This window comes from Vanellus vanellus (genome assembly GCF_965231255.1).
Source record: "Vanellus vanellus genome assembly, chromosome: 10".
Classification (NCBI taxonomy): domain Eukaryota; kingdom Metazoa; phylum Chordata; class Aves; order Charadriiformes; family Charadriidae; genus Vanellus; species Vanellus vanellus.
The window spans coordinates 581,994-601,351 of record NC_138915.1 but is presented as its reverse complement, the minus strand read 5'-3'; the positions used below and the strand labels follow the sequence as shown (position 1 = coordinate 601,351).

Genomic DNA, 19,358 nt, shown 5'->3' with positions numbered 1-19,358 from the left:
AGCTTAAAATCGGAAGAACCTTGTTCTGGCTTTTAGCAATGCTCTGCTTATCTGACTTGCCGCTTTGCCACCACACTGAGATAAACTTGGCCTGGGTATGCTTATCACTGAGACCATCTTCTGTACGGTCTTCCCTTGTGACAGTACAGCAGTGAATGCTGATGCTTCCTCATGCCATGTGCATGTTTAGCACTTAGCAAGTTTGCCTTCTGTGTTACAGTGTGATAGCAAGGGATACTTTCACACCTTGCTGAATTTTGCAGTTTTTGGAGAGGAAATTGGTCTGCAGAATTTGAATGCTTTGTACTTGGAGACATGACAAACACAAACAACAATCCTGTTGGTGCGGGAGATGTGCCAATGTGCTTTTGCTAATAGGTAGAACAAAGCTCTGGTAGCCTGGAAACAAGTGGTTTATTAATAGAGCGTCCCTTAAATGAGGCCACATCTGCTCTCATACTGTAGAAAGGCCTGTCTGCCTTTCGTAACAAAATATTAACGAACTAGAGCTTTGCAGTCAGTTGTTGGCCTCTCTGAGCTTTCCAATCTCTTAACAAAACAAACACCCCAAAAAGGGAGGGAGGAGAAAGACCTGCCCTCGTTTCGGTCTCACCTCTTCCTTGTACGTCATCTTGGGAAAGGCCTTTTGTTCTCTTTGATGTTTTCTCCCATCTGTGAGCCCTCCGACACCTCACGATGCTCGCCTGCAAACAAAGCCGCTGTCTGTTGCTAGAGGTGTGTCTGGTTTGAGCGCTGTCTTTCAGCAGGAAGGGGGTCACTCCGCTGGGGTATGTATTGCTAAGATCTAAGAGGCAGGAGACGCACTGGGCTGTCTCATTCGCATCAATCGTGCTGTCCTTCAGGTGGCTTTACCAGAAGGACGAGGCACAGCCTGCTGGGCGTGAGACACATACTGCACACCCAGCAGCCGGGCAATGCAGGAAGCAACAAGCAAGCGTTTAGTGGCTTTTCTCTCATTCAAGCCTGTTACACAATTTCGAGTGGGTAAGGTGTAGCTTTAGGGATGGGTAACTTCCTATTCAGGGCTCCTTCCCCCAGCTCCCCTTCCCCGCCACTGCTTAGCCCAGGCCCAACCCTCACCTCTGCTGGGAAACCTCAAGAACAAGCCGCCCAGCCGGGGCAGTGACCATCAGCTCTAGCTGTAGCGTCACCTCCCCTCTGCCAAAGGGACTGTCCTCCCATTCCAAGACTGAGCTCCGGAGCAGAAACTGTAGTGTAGGACCTCTCTGTATCCTCACTGGCAAGGATGGGGACCAAGATTGAGGTCCTGGGGAACCCCTCTTTCCCTTTCTGCATCATTTACATTTGCAGATAAAAGCCTGAGCACCTTATTCAGGTGGACAGATCATTGTCCCCACAACATGAAAAGCAAGAAGCTGGCCTGCCAGGCAAAGCAGATTTCAGCAACTGCAAAAAGCTCTTATTTCACCTTTTCTAGGGAACGCTTTACCTCTCTAGGCAGGGCCCTGTTCTCTGCCAGCTGTAATCTGTGCATCCTGCCACAATGGCAGGGACGGCCGGCTGCCTCCAAGCACGCCGCTGGTTATGACTGACTTGCTCCAACGTATCTGGGAAGCTCCCGTGATTCAAGCAGTCAACAAAGTAATGGTCATTCATCTTTTATTTTCTGCCTTCCACCATGATAATGTGGTACCCAAACTTTGTTTTGACAGGAGGGTCTGTATACACCGGCTTGTCCATGCTGCTCACAGGCAAGGCAAACGCTGCTTCCTGGAAAGGTCCCACCATGGAGCCTCTGGTCATCCAGCCCAGGTCTCCCTAGAAGAAGGAACCATCAGGGTTAAGCTTTACGAATCTCACTAAAACAGTGGCTTCACTGGCAGGGAGGGTGGGAGAGGAAATCTGTCCCGACAGGGCAGCATCTGCCGTGGCAACGTGCGCCACTGTGAGGGAGGACAGCGTGGGGCAGAGCTCACATGGGGCTGCCCCTCAGCGAGCACTGGCTGGCTAACGCTGCGGTAGGCCGGGGCTGTGCCCTGCCCCCCCCCCGAGAGGTGCCTTGCTGCCCCGTGGGGCTTCTGTGCTGAGAGCTGACCCTGTGCCTGGCCCCGGCTGTGCCCAAAGGGTTCCCAAGGCCTGGGCCCAGCCACTGCCACGGGCTGTTCCAGGAACCTGCCCAGGATGTGCCCTGCACCCACCCAGCACCCCGGGCTGCGCTCAGCACCCACAGCTGTCCCCAGCACTCACCCTGGGCTGTCCCTGTCACCTAGGGCTGTCCCCAGCACCCACCTCGGACTGTCCCCAGCACCCAGGGACGCCCCAACACCCACTCCCGGCTGTCTCTGGCATCCACAGCTGCGTGCAGCACCCACCCCGGGCTGTCCCCGACACCCAGGGCTGTTCCTGGCACTCACCCTGCCTGTCCCCAGGACCTTCCACTGCCTGCCCCCAGTACCCCCCTGGAGCTGTCCCTGACACCCAGGGCTGTCCCTGGCACCCACCCAGCACCCTGAGCAGAGCCGAGGCTCTGCTGCAAATAAGTATTTACAGCTGAAGTGCCGGCACACGCTTGTGCCTTTGCTTAGTGGTTAAGGCTGCCCCGGACCAGAGTCTGCCCACCCCACTGGGAACACTGCAGGTGCTGTACCCAAAGCTATTGAGATGGGCTTTTCGAAGGCATTCCCAGCAGCAGCGTCCATCAGGCACGCAGAGATGGCCACCAGCGGACCAGGTCCCCCTGAAGGCCACTGTCCCCCGCCTGGCCCCGCTCCCCTCCCTTGAGGGACACCTACCCCTTGCCGGGCCTTGTCCTCGCTGTACTGCGAGGCGACCTCGCTGAAGCGCAGTCCGGACTTCAGCTTCTCCATGGCCTCCATGGCTTTGCCGTGCTTTTCACACAGGATGTGCCGGACCTAGGTGGGAGAGGGCAGCGCGGCGGGGCCATGGCGGGCCTGGGGAGGAGCGGGGACACCCCCCTGCCGCCGCCGGGGGTCCCTGCCCGTCCTCCGCCGCCTCCCAGGGGAACCTGTCCAGCTCCCGGGGGGACCCTGCCCGGCCCTCGACGCCCTCTGCCCGGCCCCGCCGCTCCCCGGGGGACCCTGCCCGCCCCCTGGACTCACCTTTACGGCGTTGCCGCCTCCCTTCGGGCCCTGGGCTTTGCCCTCGCTGCCGCCGCTGTCGCCGCCTGTGAACGCGGCGCCCTGAGACCGGCCCGGCCCTCACCGGCCCCGGGAGCCCGACCGGACCGGGCCGCCCCAGCCCCAGCCCCAGCCCCCGCCCCCGCCCCCGCGAGCCGGACCGGACCGGACCGGACCGGACCGGACCGCCGCCCCCGGCCCCGCTCACCCTTGCCCGCCTTGCCGCCGCCTTTCCCTTTCGGAGCCATCTTGCCGCCGATCAGGCCCCGCCGAGGCCCCCGGGCTGCCCGCGGCGCGCCGGGCTGGGGCTGCCCCTGTCCCCGCCGCCGCCCCTCCTCCCGGCGCGCCGCGGCCGCCCCAAACCCGCCCCCGCCCCCCCCCCCCCCCCTCCCGCCGCAGGACCCCGCCCGGCCCGGCCCGGCCCGGCCCCGGTTGGGCCCGGAGGGGCTCCCGCGGCCTGTGCGCGGCCACCGCCACCGCCTGGGCCGGGAGCCCGCCCCGGCCTGTCCCCGGCACCCAGGGCGGCCCCGACACCCGCCCCCGCGTGTCCCCAGAGCCCCGGGCTGTCCCCGGCAGCCACAGCTGTCCCCAACCCTCGGGCCTGCTCTTGGCACCCACCCTGCCTGTCCCCAGGGCCCCTCAGTGACCATCCCCAGCACCCACCCACCGCTTTAGGCTGTCCCCACCACCCCAGGGGCTGTCCCTGGCACCCATCCCACCTGTCCCCGGGACCCCAAATCTGTTCCCAGGACCCCAAGACTGTCCCCAGCCCCCCACACCACCCCCAGCACCCACCTTGGCCTGTCCCCCACACCCTGCAGTGTCCCTGCGCTCACCCAGAGCCATTGAGGGGACACGCGAGTGGGTGGCAGATGCTGTCTGAGGCCCCGGCGGAGGGGGCTGCGCAGCCCCTGCACTTGCCAGTGTCCCATCGAGCCACCCGAGGGGTGTCAGGGGGTGCCTGTGCCCCCCCACCTCCCCCCAGCACCCTTCCCCGGGGCTCCGGGCCCTGCCTCGAAAGCCGCAAGAACCATCATGCACAGGCAGCCGTCAGCAGGGAGCAGTTTACCAAGCTGGCCAGATTAAAAAGTACAACATTCAGAAAGTCCGCACTATGGCGGGGACCAGGGGACACCGCTGCCGGCGCTGGCCGGGCGCTCCCCAGGGACCGTGAGCTGCTTTTCCTACAGCGAAGCAGCTGCAGAAACAGTTCTGCACCCACAGCCGGAGGGAGGAGGAAGCAAGCAGCCAGGGACGAGCTCTCGGCCCTGAGCCGGCCCTTTCCATTGGGAAGAGCCCGTTCCTCCAGCCGGGGAAACGAGGATCTCCGTCCCATGGCCCGACCACCGACTCAGCAGCCAGGATTCACCCCGGGCCTCCCAAACATTCCTTATCTGGTAGTGGATGGCCGCTTTCGCTGCCAGCAGTGCTGGGGTTTTGCTGGGGTGTCCCCACCCCGTGCTTGTCCCCAGCCCGCTGTGCTGGCTGCTGTCCCCCCCCCCAGCCACTAACGCTCCCACCGCCTCTGCTGCCGCCACCACCGGTTTCCTGAGCAGTCATGTGCAAAATGTACCCGTCCCCAGAGCTTCCCTCTTCCGTCCCCAGGGCCCCATCCCCGCCACGCCAGCACCCTGCTGCCACCAGCCCGGGAGCAGCGGGAGAGCTGGGTGCCATGGGATGGGGATGGAGCATGGAAATTTGATAAGAGCTTTTTTTTCTTTTTTTTTTTCCTTTTTTTTTTTTTTTTTCCTGAGTTTCTCAGCCTGGATCTTAATTACAGGCTTAAATCTGCAACCCCGGGAGAGGGAAGGGAGGGAGCAATGTGCAAGTAACGGGAGGGAGGGGAGGGGGAACCAACCACAAGGAGAGTGGAGCCTCATTTAGGGTCAAATCCAGCACATGGGTGTGTGGATGGGGAGGTGTTCGCAGCGGGCTGTGCTCCCCGGGGGCCCAGGCTCTGTGCAGAGCTCCTGGAGGGGGACAGAGACCCCCCAGACCAGCCCTGGCCCCTTGGGGGGGGGAAGCTGTAGCGCTGCTGTGGTGCCTTCCTTTCCCCGCTGCCACCCGCATCCAGCCGCATCGCTCTCCCCCACGCACAGGAGGGCTGGGCACGCTGGCGCTTGCAGAAATATATCAAGAAATAAACTGGAAATTTTCCTAAACACCCTGTTTCTTTGCCAGCCGCAGTCTGGCCCTTTCGCTCTTGCCAGGGGCGCGCAGCTGCGCTTGTGCTCAGAGCTGGGGCTGGCATCTCCCTCCTGCCCTCCTCCCGAGCTCTGTCCCTGCCCCGCTGCCCCTCACCGTGGCCGCTGTCACTGCGAGCTGGGGCTCCCGTGCTGGAGCCAAGCCAGGAAGCCGCTGGGGAGGAGGGGGACGGATCCCACCCTGCACCTTCCGTTGTGCCCTGGGCAAGGGCTGGCACCCCCGCTGGGGACGTGCCAAACCCAGGCTTTGGCAGGGCTGGGCAACGCGGCCGCGCCAGCACCGCATCCCCCCTGCAGCACTGCGGCACGTGCCACCTCCTCGCAGCACCCACACGGGCAGCCTCGCAGGCACACACCGTGCGGGCTCTGCAGCTCAGCTCGGTCCCGGCCCACGGGACACTCAGGGGAGCACAGCCTGGCTGGCTCGGGGACCCGCGCGTGCCAGGGGGATGGTGGCACAGCCAACAGCACTCTCTGGACAGCGGTGGGGTGTAGCCCCTGCTTTGGCAATGGCGCCGGCACGCATCCTGCTCGGCCTCGCACAGCTCCCCTGCAGACAGCGGGCATGGGCAGAGCGGTGGGTAACCCTCGAGGGACCCCAGGGGTCACCTGGGAGGTGGCTCAGGTGACATCTGCCTGGGTTTGGCCAACAGCTCGCTGGCAACCCAGGCCCTCCAGCAGCTGAGGCGGCAGATGTGTGCAGGAGACGCTGTCGCAGGGTAATTTGGTGCGATGCAAGAGGCAGAGTTGGGGAAGGGCTCTCCCGGGCAGCGCTGGCCTGCCGCAGCCCATCTTTCCCGCAGCGGCAGGGCTGCCTGCACCCCACGTCACCCCAAGTCGACAGCCCGGTGCAGGACCCACTCATGCCGGGAGGCTGCTGGGGAGTGGGGAGGCCGGCAGACCTCCGCCTGTGGTGCGGCCGGCGTGGTGAGGCTCCCCGGGGCTGGCGGCGGGGGCGACCCTGGGGTTTGCTTTTGGACCAAGAGCCGAGGAGCTCTGAAATGCAGCATTTTGGGGGCTTTTGAGGGGCTGGGTTTCGGCTTGAGGTCGTCGCGCTGGCTGCGGGTGCCGGGGTGCCTGTTCCCCGCGCAGTGGGGGAAGATGCTCAGGATGACGAGGGGGAACCGCTTGTGGCTCTTCAAAAGCAACCTCAGTTCCAGCTGGCCCCCTTACGTCTTCCCAAAGTACGTCTCCGTGTATCCAGCCGAACTCAAACCTGGGATCTTTGCCTGGGAAACTCAAGGTACAGTGCCAAATGAATGAGAATAAAACATCATCACCACTGTGCATTAGAAAAGCCATTTAAAGTACCACATGCCGGAGTGATCAAACAGTTTCAAGCTAGTTTCGGTGCGGGCGCTGAGCGACGCCGGGGGCTGCAGTCCTGCTCTGCTTCCCCAGCAGGTGCCTTCGGTCCCGGGAGCCAGCTCAGCCGGGGACGGTCCCAGCCGCGGTGCCACCTCTTCCCCCCTGGAAAGGGCCAGAGACACAGGGGCTCGGGCTCCCAACGCTGCCTCTCAGCCGGCGGCTCTCCAAGGAAGAAACAAAAGCAGAAGAAAACCCCTGGTGGGACTCGTGGGCTCACCCGGGCAGCCAGGACACCCCTTCTGCAGCAATCCTCCCTCTGCAGCCATCTCCAGCCCTTCACGGCCAGAAGGGACCACGCAAGGTTAGGGCTGGCTTTTGGGGCTGTTTGCACCGTCTAGCTCGGGGGCAAACTCCGTGATGACCCTCCGAGCCAGCGGGTTTGTGGTCTTGAGCAGTTCAGCGGCAGATGGCCGGGTACCGGGGCTGGTTTTGCTGCTCTTCTTCTGGAGCAGGGCTTTAAAGTCTTCATTCCTGCTGGAAGACTTCCCGGTGCTGCCCGCTGCTGCCGGGGACTCGCTGGTCGGGGAGCCCGACGTCTTTACGGGCGAGTGGGAGTTGGGCCGGCTGCTAAAGGTGTCACCAGGCTCCTTCCGCCCCAAGACCTTCCTCTTCGACCTAGGCACCAAAGAGACATGCGGTGGGAGCAGCCCCGGGCGGGAGCTGCTGCCCCTCTGGATGGGGCAAGGTCCTACAGCAAGGAGCAGGCTGCCTGCCCAGCAGTGGCTGTGCCTGCTCTGCCAGGGCAAGAAGACAACCCGTGCACGGCAGGCGATGCACCTAGCTGCCGGCAAACGCTCTCCTGGCAGCTCGGTCCAACCTGCCCCGAGGCTGATGGAGCAGCGGACCACCCCCCCTTGCAAGCTGGTGACCCAGCCTGGCCACAGACTCGGGGTGCTAAATTCGGAAGCGCTTGAGGCAGCAACAGCCGGGTCATCCCCAAATGTGAGCATCGGCCCCGGTGTTGAAAATTGAAGGTGTTGTGGCGGGGGGGACACTCCGACACTGTGACGGCGGTAGGATGCAGGAGGTGCGGGGGGCTCTGCCCACCCAGTGCCACACACCAGCCCTACCTGTGGATCACGGTGAAGAGATCCTCTGTGGTGCGGGACGTCACGAACACATCGTCGTCCTCCTCCGCGATGGAGTCGGCCGTCTTGTCGCTGGCGAAGCTCTTCTCCTCCGTGCCGGCCTCTGCTGAGCTGCCTGCGGGCGGGGAGGAGAAGGCAGCTGTGAACCACACTGCACGGGCACGGGGGGGACCCCTGAGCTTGGGGCGAAACCCCCCATAGGAGTGGGGAGACCCTCACCTTGCTCCGAGGCAGGGTCGCCGGCTTGTCCTGTGCCCAGGGCCTCCGGGGACGGCGGGTCCTCAGCGTTGGGGTTGCAGCAGGCAGGGTCGACGTCCAGTGTGATGATGGGGCTGGGGGTGGGCGCGGGGTCCCCCAGGCTGGTTCCCAGCTGCGCCGGGGCCGGGGCGAGCGGCAGGTAGAGCACGCTGGGTTTTTTGGGCACTGGCGGCGGCACCTTGGACTTCCTCCGCTCCCCCTCGCCGGCACCGCTCCGCTCCGGCCGCGGCTCGTCCTCCATGCTGCCCTGCGAGAGCCGCCGGGGCCCCGCCGGGGCCAGGGGTGAGGGGGACTCCCCCGGACCCCTCCTCAGCTCCCCTTTCCGCAGCACCACGAAGCCGTCCTGTGGCAGCCCCTTCTCCTTGGTGGCAGCACCCGGCGGGGACGTGGGGGACAGGGGACCCTCCTCCCGCAGAGCTGGGGGCTTGGGCAGGATGCTGGGGGGCCGCTTGGCCAGCGGCGGCTTCTCTGCCACCGGCGGCTTCACCTTCCTCTCCGGCCCCAGGCAGGGGCCGCGCGCCGGCTCCTCGGCGTGCTCCGGGCCGTCGGCGTTGTCCTCCGGCTCCGAGCGGCTGATGGAGCGGAGGCGGACGGAGCGCAGGTCGGACTGCGTGACCACCGGCATGATGGGCGTGATGGGACTGGTCTTCTGGGCCAGCTTGGTGCCAAAGGTGGAGTCGGAGTGGTGTCGGCTGACCTTCGTCTTCCCCTTGAGGGAGATTTTCAGCCCCGAGAGGTCGAGGTGGGCGGGTGGCGTGAGCGGCAGGTCGAAGGACAGCCTGGACTTGGGGCTCCTCTCCATGGGGGACGTGGGGGGCAGCGAGGACTTCCTCTCGGGGACCAGCGGCCTCACCCGCACCTGGTGCGGCGAGTGCCCGAGGATGGCGGAGGTGGGGACGGTGGGGGTCGGGGTCTCCGACTGGCTGGAGTACCCGCTGGATGGGGACATCAGCCCTGTGGGCCTGCCTGGGGAGGAGGTCTTGAGGTCCGCCTCGGCGGAGAGCTGGGAGGGCGTCGTGGCCCTGGAGATGGAGGGGGACGTGAGGGACTCGGAGCTGCCCCGTGCCTTGGCGCACTCGATGGCCGTGGTCCCTGTGGCCGTGCTCGAGCTGGAGAGGGACCGGTAGGCATCCCCGGTCTTCCAGTCCGTGAGATGCCACTGGTGGGGGGCGGCCGTGCCATCGGGCTCCCTCCCCACACTCCCACGGGGGTCAGCATGCACCAGCCGGTGTCCCTGCGGCTCCGGTGGGATGCACAGGCTCTTGGGTCGGTGATCCTTGGGCAGCGCCGAGCCGGGCCCCACGGCGTCATCCTGCCCCTCTTTGATCAGAGAGACGCTGCGCGTGGGCGGCGAGGGCTTCTTCTTTGCCTTCTTGAGGGAGATGCTCTTGGAGCGCCGCCGCCGCTGGCCCTCCTGCTCCAACCCCAGGGAGACGTTGTCGGTGCTGGTGCTGCCCTCGGAGCTGGCACTGGGGTAGCCCAGGGCGTAGTTGGCGCTGCCGCGCCGGGTCTCGGCGTATGCAATGTCCACAGAGCAGAGGGAGCCCGAGTCGGTGGGCACTGACAGCGACCGCTCGCGGAACCGGCAGCCTGCCCGCTCCACCCCCAGCCGCGATGGTTCCACCACCGGCTCCGGCTCATCTCGGCTTCCCGGCAAGAGGCTCACCTTGGCTTCTCGGCTCGTGCAGCTCTGGCCACCCCCGGAGGTGGTGGGGGACTCGGGCACCGCACCGGAGAAGGAGCTGGGCCCGTTGCTGCCCACGTGCTCCTCGGTGGCGATGAAGAAGGAGGCGGCGGCAGCGGGTGAGCCGGGGCTGGGCGATGGGATGGAGCCGCCTGGTGAGGTGCAGATGGCCCCCTCGCCCTGGCCGGCGGTGGGGCTGGGGGGGCTCGCATAGCCCAGGGCGCTCCAGGGCGGGGGGAAGGGGGTGCCCTGCGGCCCACTGCAGGCGCCAGCGCAGGGGGTGGCCGTGCCGTCCATGGCGGCGGGTGGAGGACAGCAGCGGGCACCGAGGTCGCTGAAGGTCTTCCTCAGCGGGGCAGAGAGGGGCTGGCGGGGGCTGATCTCCTGGGGCACCTTCACCCCGCTCGTGGCCTCGGGGACGAAGCTGCAGGAGAGGGACTCGGCGATGGGCGCGTGTGTGTTGAACGTGGGGCCGTTGGCGCCGCCTGCGAGGAGAGACACAGCCCGGGTGAGCATGGTCACGCTTCCCTCTCTGCCAGCAGGTCGGTGGCATGGTCCTGCCCCACGTGCCATGGGGCCAGGACTGGTCCCACCCCGTGGCCAATCTCTGGGGCTGCATCTCTGCCCAGACACGAAACATGTCCGGGTGGACTGGAGGGAACGGGTCAACACCTTCTTACCAGATGCTCTTCTACCCCATGTACTGGCATGGCCATAACCCAACTGGGGACAGTCCCTGGCCTGTGTTAACCCTCCATCTGCTGGCCGGGACATGCCATGAACAACTTAGCAGCCATGGCAGGAGTCTCTATCTATGGGGACATTGGCCCCACGGTGACCAAAGTGCTGGCCCAATGCTGCCCCGTAGTGGGGACACAGATGGGGACCAGGAAGAGCAGAGCAAGGCATTGCCACCTGGGTCGGGGAGGGATGTGAGGGCTCACAGTGCCACCTCATCTCAGAAGAACCTGGATGGGGAAGGAGTGGGGACCTCGCTCAGAGCACACCCAGCAGACCAGGACTGCGGGTTGAGGTCTGACCACCTCCAAGGGAGGAGCCGTGACAACCTTTTGGAGGTTTCACCACTGTCGCAGGGAAAAACCTTCCTCCTATGCAGTGACAACTCCCCCTGGTGCAGCTGGTGCCACAGCTCCTCCTCCTCCTGTCCCTACCTGCCCCCGGGAAGAGCCCGGCTCTGGTTCCTCTACACCTTCCCCAGGGGATGGCATGACAAGGCCCCCGAGCGGGGATGGCTGCTGTCCCCATGGGGTCCAACGCCGGTCCCTGGCCGTGCCGGGAGTGCTGCAGGCACCCTCAGCCACGTGAGTGCCCTCGGCACGTTGGCGTGGGCTGGCTCGCCAGCCCCAGCAAAGCCCCAGGCAGGGTGCGTATCCCGCAGCCCCGGCACCCTGCGCACGAGGTCTGCCCACGGCCGGGGACGGCGGGCACGGGGCAGGAACTGCAGGGGCCGAGGCTGGGTGACTCCTGTCACTAGGAGACATTTCGGTGGCCATCTCGCCCTGTAAGTGTCCAGGACCCCAACTTGGGGTGAAGGGGCTGTCTCCAATGCCACGCCAGCCCCAGGGCCAGCCCAGCATCACCAGCGTGCCCGGCACCCCAGAGCCCCAGGAGGGAGCAGAGCCAGTGCGGTGGCCTTTATGTCCCCAAGTCCGGGTCGTCCCCGGGGAGCCCGTCTGTGCCCGGGCTGGCTGCCAGCCCCCAGGGTGGCTCTGCCCACTGTCACGGCAGCTCCGGTGGGTGCCAGCCCTGCACAGGCGCCGCCGGGGCATGGAAGTGGCTGCGCGGTTCTTGCCGTCACCTTGGTCTCGCAGGGACAGGTTAGGGAATCCGATAATGGTCCGTCTACGCCGCAGGGTGGACTTGGGGTTCATCGCGGTCTCTGTGTTAAACAGGGAGTGACGAGCACTCGCGTGCCTAGCAAAGTGCTGCCCTGTAGCCAAAACAAACAGGCTGTACGTGGCGGTGCCGGGAGGGGCTGCCGGGGCGGGGGCTCGGTCCCCCTCCATCACCGCGTGTCCCCTGGGTGTCCCCCGGCCTGGGATGGCGACGGCAGGCAGGCGTGCGGGATGGCAGGAGGGCGGTGAGCCATGCGGGGTGAGCCGCGGGGGAGATGGAGGCACGGCGGGCGCCGTGGCCGGCGGGAAGACGGAGATGCTGCAGATGGAGGTGGGAGGCACGGAAAGCTGCGGAGACCAGCCCCGCGCGGCACGACAGGCTCTGCTCTGCGCTGGTAAGGCCAGACACTGCACCGCGGGGCTTCGTCCTTAATGGGGCCAGCGGTGCTGAGCCACACCGGGGCCATGGACGTGAGGAACAGCAGGGTGGGGAGAGGGACCGGTGTGCTCCCGGCACGGCTCTCCATCGCGGAGGGAAAGGGCGGAAAGACCTCTTTGGCCCTCAGAAGGCGCACCTTGCCCAGCCACCGGCTCCAGGCTCCGACTCGGGGGCAGAGCACAGCCCTCGTGCCTACAGCCCTGTGAGGATGGACGGACGGACGGACAGACAGGCGAGACAGGCTGACCGTATGGAATGTGGTGAGAGCCAAGGTGACAACAGAACCGGCTGGCTGGGCAGCACAGTGGCAACGAGAGCGAATGGCGGCGTGGCCGGTGGATCGGACACACAAAGTTGTGGATGGCAGGATGGATGGCTGGGAATGACGGACGCCAGCGTGGCCCTGCTGTCCCCTGCTCTGCCCCCCGGCGCCCGCCTGGCCCGCGGGGACGCAGGCTTGCAGGTCTAGCCCCCCTTCCCACCGCCCCGCGCCCCGCCGCAGCCAGGCGCTGGGGCACATCCTTGCCTGCGCCCCGCATCCGCGCCCCGGTGCCGGCTCGGCGCTGGGGCTGCCCCTCGCACCTCTCCCCCCGCCGCGTCGCGGGGGCGCTGCCCTACCCGAGACATTGATGGGGACGATGTTGGTTTGGATGGAGCAGGACTGGTGCCACTGCTTCTCCTCCACGGTGGGCAGGGGGAAGGCCCTGGTCCAGGCTGGCTGCTTGTCCGGGCTGGTGGGGAGGCTCAGGGAGGCGTCGGGCGGCCGAGTGCTGAGCGCGGTCGTGCCGGCGGTCTCCTCTTCGGTTGCTCGCCGGCTCGGGGGCTGCGGGGGGAAAGGCAGGTGACTCACCAAAGGGACAAGGGTGGGACACAAATGACCCCCCCCAGCCCTGCTGCCTCTCCTCCGGGCCATGCTGGGGCTGTGCCGCCCTGCCCCGCCGCCGCGGCACTCACCATAAGCACGAACTCCAGGCGCTTGGCAGGCGGGGGTCGGGGCGAGGGCTCGGGGGGGGTGTCGGGGGGCAGGTGACCGGCGGCGCGGAAGGTCTGCCCGGTGACCCTGCTCTCGGCGTACTGCTCCTCATACTCCTCTGCAAGAGAAACGGCGCCTGGGACCCCGCTCCAGCCCAGGCCGGGGGTGAAAGCTTCGCTCCCGGGGCGGGAGGGACATGAAGGCATGTGCGGCTGTCCCCAGGCTGGCTGTCCCCAGGCTGGCTGTCCCCAGGCTGGCTTGCTGCTCCTGCTCAACACGGGCAGCTCTGGAGGTGGGGAAGGGAGACCCCAAGGAGGAACACCAGGGCTGGGGGGGTGTGAGGCAGCGCTGGGACCCCGACAGCCCACCCCGCTCCTCCCAGGGGCTGCCTGGGGCCGCGGTGGGTCCCACGGGGAGGCAGAGCCCTGCCAGGGACAGCCAGGAGGGAACTCAGTGTCTCCCCATCCTGTAATTGTTGAGCTAATTAATGCCGGTCGTTATGGCCTGGTGGAAACCAGGGCTGCTCTGGCTGACTTAATGAGATTACAAGCCGGGGGAAGGCCGGGCTGCTGATCTAATCGATGCCTGCAGAGCATCCCGGCCGAGGCCGCGTGACGGCTTGGTTAAGAAATTGGAAGGAAACAAAATCAACGGCCACACTGATCCGGTCAGACAGCGCGGCGGCCGGGGCCCCAAGGCCCCCGTGGGCAGAACCGTGCCGCGGTGGGGCTGGCGGGCACCGCGGCAGCCGCTCTCGGCCCCGGCTGCTTTGCCACTTGCAGCAGCGATTTGGGAGCGGAGACCAGAGAGGGGCTGCTGGAGGCTGGCACCCCCCGGGGACCCGACTTCTGCAGCTTGGCGAGGTCTGAGGTCTGCCGCCCTCACCCAGCCCGCCACCGGCCCTTCTTGCGCCGCTACCTTGCAGCAAGCTCTGGAGGTTGAGCTGGGCCTCCTGGTGCAGCTGCTCCATGCCCGGCGGGCGCCCGGCCGCCAGGAAGACGTTCACCGGCTGCTGCCATGACAGCTTGGTGTGGGCGGCTTTCTTGCTCTCGAGGTCCAGGTTAGAGGTGGCTGCGAGCGGGAAGGAGCAGAGTGAGAGGGAGGCGGGCGGGCGGCTGCCCTGCGAGCGCTGCCACGGGCTGCCGGCCGACACCGCGCCGGCACAGCGCGCTCATCCCATCCCAGGTCTCTCCAGGAACGCCGGGATTGGGATGTGGCTGTGTCCCACCCCGGCAAAGCCCCCCACGCAGGCTGCTGCCAGCTGGGGCCAGACCCCATCACCGCCACTGCTGCTGCTGGACACTGTCCCCGCGGGCTGCCGGGACAAGCCAGGCAGGCAGCAGGGTGAAATTGGGGAAGGAAGCGAGCCCTGCTGCCCCGGGTGACTGCCCGGCTGCTCCCGGGCGCAGGAAACGCAGCGCGCTCCGGTGAAGCAACCTCCTGCCTACAGAAGAGCAGAAGTTGCAACCGAAAAGGAGGAGCGAAAGGGACACGGCATCTTTCATCACACTGGTTTCATCCTGCTCGGCGAGGTTAATACGCCCTGCCCCGGCGGTGGACGCCCTGCAAAGGTCTCCTGGGAAGGAAACCTCTGCGGGGACACACCAGACACTTGCCCAGACCCTCTGAAACACCCATACGGGTGGAAAGGTCTCTGGGAGAAGGATTTGGGCTCACCAGGGAGCTGGCCGTGCTGGGAGCTGAGCGGCAAACAGGCTTCGCCATGGGAACCCCTGCAGCTCCGGCACCTCCGCTCCGGAGCAGCGCTGGTCCCCGGCGGATGTGGGTTTCCTACCCAGTGTGGTTTTGCGCCGGTGCCAAGGGAGTGCCGCTGCCGGCACGCTGCCTGCCGCGCGCATCCGAGCCCCGACCCGGGCGCTGAAGGCAGAGAGCGGGTTTGTGAGCTTTAAACAGGGCCTCGTGGATGACCAGGGCCCCATCCCTGGGGATTTAGGGCTAACCCTTCTCCAGCTTCCCCTGGCGTGGGCAGAGGGACGGCTGCTATCGGCACTGGGCGCTGCGCAACGTCCTGTGCCCCATGTCACCCACTGGATTGGGTGTCACCCCCAGGGACCAGGGTCTGATGTCCTTTCGCCCTGTCTGGTAGCCGGGATGCTCTCGCTCAGCAGCCGGCACCGCTGGGCGATGCACAGCCCGAGTCTGACGCACGTTTTTGAGGGAAGAGCAGCAAGCGCGCGGTGCCGGGGGCTGAGGGCTTTCCCACGGCGCTGGGGGTGCAGGCGGGCTCTGCCTGCCTGCCCGTCCCCATCCCCATGGGTCGCGGCGCTCCCATTACCAGCGTGACAAACACTTCCCCTCTGCCACCGCAGTGCGCGGGGTGCCCCGTCCCCAGCGAGGACGCCACCGCCCCAGCTGCCGAAACGCAGCCACCTCTGGCCGGGGCACCCTGCTTCATGCCGGACCCCGGCCGAGGCAGCGACAGCAACCCTGCTCGCCTGGGTGAAGCGTAACGGCCCAGAAATGGGGCCGGGCTCCCCGGCACCCCCTGCACAAGCCACGTCCCCCTCTCCCTGCGGTGTTCGGGCAGCCGTACCCTGGCTCACCCCGAGCATCACCCCTGCTGCCCGCGGGTGCCACCCTGCCCACCCTTCCCCCAGCTCCAGCTGATGGAGCGGCAGAGCCTGCACAACGCCCAGCACCCGAAAGCAAGGTGCCACGTCCCTAGCCTAGTTACTTTTCTAATTTGTGTTACCATAACGACGCGCCTTAACACCAGGCTTTTTTTCTTTCTTTTTTTTTTTTTCTTTTCTCCTTTAAATAATTTGACTCGTTTCCATATCAACCAAGAGGTGTCGGGGCGTGTGTGTGTGTGTGTGTGAGCGTGTGTAAACCACACTGAGGCTTCGCCGGGCAGCAGAGCCCCAGCCCGGAGGGCAGTGCCACACAGCCGGGGATGAAGTTTCCCCTTTTTCCCACATGCAGATGGGGCTTTTCCTCCTCTCGCCTCCCAGTTTGGTGCCTGCCGGGTGGCCATGCCCAGAGGGGCTGGGGCTCCTGGCAGAAGGAGCCCCGTGCCCTGGCCTCTGGCTCGCCCCGTGTGCCCGGTCGTCCCCAGGATGGGAGCTGGGAGCGTGGCTGGGCACGGGGCACAGCTGGAGCATCTCCCCAAAAACCCGACCTACAGGGCTGCGGGGAGCTGGGGGCACGGCGGGGGGCAGGGACCACACGTTCACCTCTGCAGACCCCTCCAGCCCCTCCGCTCTCTTTGGCGAGGTGGGGGATCCGCTGCCACCCCCTCCACTTGTGAGCGCGCCCCAGGAACCGGCCCCGCACCCCGGCTCGCTGCCCCCCTCCGCCCGGCTCACACAGACCCGGCCTTCGGCCTCGGCGAGTGCCGATGCTCCTCACCTCCTGCCCACGCGTCCCCTGGCGCCCACCCCACCACCCTCTGCAGCAGCTACGCAGCGTCCCCCTGACACTCGGGGACACCCCCAAAGCACATCCCGCCCCCACCCCCCACCCCCAACCTCCCCGAGCCCCCCGCCGCCCTCCCCGCCGCAGCGCAGCTTACCTCCGCCGCCTCGGCCCCGCTGCCGGGGCACCCCCAGGCACCCACCCCCGGGGCACCCACCCCGCGGGCTCCGACCACGTGGGCAAACCGCAGCACCGAAACCCGGGGCCGCCCATGGGCGAAGCGGAAGCGTGCCCAGGCAGCGGGCGAGGGGGGGCCCGGCACCCTGCCCTGCCCCGGCGAGCTGCAGGCAGGGCAGAGGGGGCAGCATGGCCAGCCACGGTGGGGCGGTCGGGGGGGCGCCCTGCCCTCTGGGGCTTTCCACCCTTTGCGGACACACGCTCACGTGGGAACGTAAGCGAGCCGGGCACCACCGAGGCGCTGGCGGGGACGGTTTCACCTCTCCACCTCAGCAGCAGCTGAGGAGAAGGGGTGGGAGCGGGCGGTGGGGCTGAGCACCCCTCGGGCAGCCCGGACCCCCGCCCCGAGGGGCTGCGGCGTGCCGCACCACCCTGGGTGCAGGAGCGACCGTACCGCTGACATTTTGCCTTTTGCTCCTCGGGAGCGGTCGCTCCGAGGGGGCTTTTGGGCACAGCCGCGCAGGGCTCAGCATCACGCGGCGGCTCGGCGCTGCGCTGCGCTGCGAGGAGTCGGCAGCCCGGCCGCGGCGGGGGCTGATGAAGCGGCGCTGCTGCCAGCGCTCCCCAGGGCCGGGCTGTTTTCGGAAGCAGCCTGGTGCAGGCTCAGTGCAAGAGCAGGTTTGGGATGTCCGTGCAAGCCGTGGCTGCCACCCGCAGCCGTGGGGCTCGGCGCGCCCCAGCCGAGTCGGAGCGCCCGGCCGGAGGACAGAGCGGCTGACGGGAATGGTGCAGCCGGAGCAGAGCCTGCTGCCCTTGGCGGTGACCCTCCTGCCAAGCTTATCGGTGACAGGCTCAAAATACAAAATGCCTCTGAGGGGGCCCCTACCCTGTGGCAAATGCCTGTGGGAGGCGAAGGATGTTCTGGGAGAGCATTGCCAGGGGGGACGGCTCCATCCCACGCACTCCCAGCACTCTGCACCTGAGCCTGGCCAGCCTCGCTGCTGGGGGAAACTGAGGCACGGCCGGCGGGGCGGCTCACCCCGCACGCAGCTGGTGACAGTCCCCCCTCCCTGCCCCGGGGCTTGCGGAGGGGAGCGGGCAGCAGCCCCGGCTCTGCCCGCGGACAGGCGCAGGCGTGGGCAGAGGTGTTAAGCACAGGTGGCCGGAGGCTGCTCCCCGCGTGTCCCCAGGGGTTTCTGTCCCCTCTCAGAGCTGCAGGCTGCCAGCAGCGTGCTCTGCCCCTCGCGGCGCTGGCGGGGAGGGCCATGGCAGCGTCCCGCTGGGACGGTCCCCGCAGGGCCGCCCCCGGGCAGGGGTGCGAGCCAGCACCGTCAGCCGCAGCGGGTGCTGCTCCCTCCGTAACAGCTTGCAGAGCCTTAGTGAGCGCGAGCGAGTGGTCAGGCCTGGGACGCCGTGGCCACTGTGGGTGGCTGAGGACCGGGGCTGAAGCCAAGGAGAGTTCGCTCCAAGGGGAGCCGAGCTTCACTCTCTCCTGGGAGAAGAGCGTCCTCGCAGGACCCCCAGCCACAGAGCACAGAATACGTGCCCTCCGCGAGCATCTCCCCGAGTCACCCCCACTCCACGCCAGCATCCCTGTTTACCTACTGCCCAGGCGTCCCGAATCCACAGGGAGATATTCGACAGAGCCATCACGACTCGTTTCAGTTGAGGCCGAAGCTCCCGTGAGACGGTGCCTCTTGCTCGAACTCGCCGCCAAACTTTTCCTTCTCAAGCTCGCTCCAAGCTCGCAGGCAGCGCCGGCAATGCAGACGGTGCCGCTCGGCCCCTCGCTGCCGATGCAGAGGTACCACAGGAGTGATGTAACGGCAGCAGCAGGCGATGCACCATTAGCAGAGCAGCCATGGCAACGGGTATCGGCACAGCGGCAAGCCAGCCGCCGCCGCCGCCACCGGTCCTAGCACACAGGAGGATGAGGACCGCGAACTTGGAGGCTGAGACTGATCCCGACAACAACCCAAACCCCGCCGGCAGGAGCCAATGCGCCGCAGTGCCGGCAACATATGCTGCCGGCTTCGAGCAAGCGCCCCGGCCTGCCGCCGGCACCGCGACTGCTCGGTCCCGGCGCGTGCGGCTTGATGACATTCCCTGTGGTACGGAGCCAAAGCACACGCTGCTCTGCGACGAGCGGAGAGGAAGAGAAAAGAGCAAACAGCGGGAGCTGGCAGAGGCCGCAGAAAGCACCTCCTGTCCCAAGCTCACCCCCCGCTGAACTCAGACCCGCGGTTCCAGCTGCCCCGCCGGGACGCGGAGCGGCATCCGCACGTGCGGCAGCTCCGGGGCTGGATGCCCGCCCAGGTCCGAACGACATCCTAAAGCGACACCCCGCTAAACATCCACCAAGCCAAGGCCAGGAGGGAGCGTTGCTCACCGGGCAGACCTGCCCACCTTGCCCAACATGAGCCCTTGTTGGGACGGCCGACGTACTGTGCCCTGTCCAAATCCAGACCCTCCCCGGGACATCGAACCTCTGTTACGTGCCTTGTGGGCACATCTCCAAGCCTGCAGAGAGGTGGGGACATCCTTATCGATGTTTTACCTGCTGGTGGTTGAGACCAGAGGGGCTGGAAGCTTTTTAGGGGGGTGCTCATGCCAGGACCCCAATGCTGCCCTGCACGGCACATCAGCGCACTCCTGCGCAGGCGCCCAGCAAGCCCGCGGGGCATTGAAGAATCACGTAATCAACTGATTTTTGTACTGAGAGGAGATACCAGCACCGCAGTTGCTGGCAGGGGTGCTGGATTTGGCAGCTGTGACAGTCACCCAGCCCGTGGGGGGAAGGCTGGATTGTGTGACACG

General features: G+C 66.4%; 2 protein-coding genes across 2 annotated transcripts; both read right to left on the bottom strand.

The window, feature by feature from the left end:
* Positions 1 to 1,627: 1,627 nt before the first annotated feature.
* PIN4 (peptidylprolyl cis/trans isomerase, NIMA-interacting 4) lies at positions 1,628 to 3,445 on the bottom strand. Its single transcript, XM_082488401.1, has 4 exons — positions 3,328 to 3,445; positions 3,102 to 3,166; positions 2,775 to 2,894; positions 1,628 to 1,800 (listed from the first exon to the last, which is right to left on the bottom strand). Exons 1-4 carry the CDS (start codon positions 3,365 to 3,367, stop codon positions 1,642 to 1,644), a joined length of 384 nt encoding a protein of 127 aa, XP_082344527.1. The 5' UTR covers positions 3,368 to 3,445; the 3' UTR covers positions 1,628 to 1,641.
* A 3,163-nt stretch (positions 3,446 to 6,608) lies between these two features.
* Positions 6,609 to 18,191, bottom strand: NHSL2 (NHS like 2; the record flags this gene model as incomplete). Its single annotated transcript, XM_082488433.1, has 11 exons — positions 6,609 to 7,306; positions 7,762 to 7,894; positions 7,999 to 10,206; positions 11,541 to 11,672; positions 12,635 to 12,839; positions 12,971 to 13,107; positions 13,908 to 14,060; positions 15,544 to 15,631; positions 16,522 to 16,705; positions 16,862 to 16,973; positions 18,143 to 18,191. The coding sequence occupies 11 exons, from the start codon at positions 18,189 to 18,191 to the stop codon at positions 6,994 to 6,996; spliced, it is 3,714 nt and encodes a 1,237-aa protein (XP_082344559.1). The 3' UTR covers positions 6,609 to 6,993.
* Positions 18,192 to 19,358: the final 1,167 nt, after the last annotated feature.

Coding starts and splice junctions, on each gene's coding strand:
- PIN4 (XM_082488401.1), bottom strand. CDS start 3,367: ATGGCTCCGAAAGGGAAAGGCGGCGGCAAGGCGGGCAAGG. Junction 3,167..3,327: donor CGGCGGCAAGGCGGGCAAGG/GTGAGCGGGGCC, acceptor CCGCGTTCACAG/GCGGCGACAGCGGCGGCAGC. Junction 1,801..2,774: donor AGGACAAGGCCCGGCAAGGG/GTAGGTGTCCCT, acceptor TCCTTCTTCTAG/GGAGACCTGGGCTGGATGAC.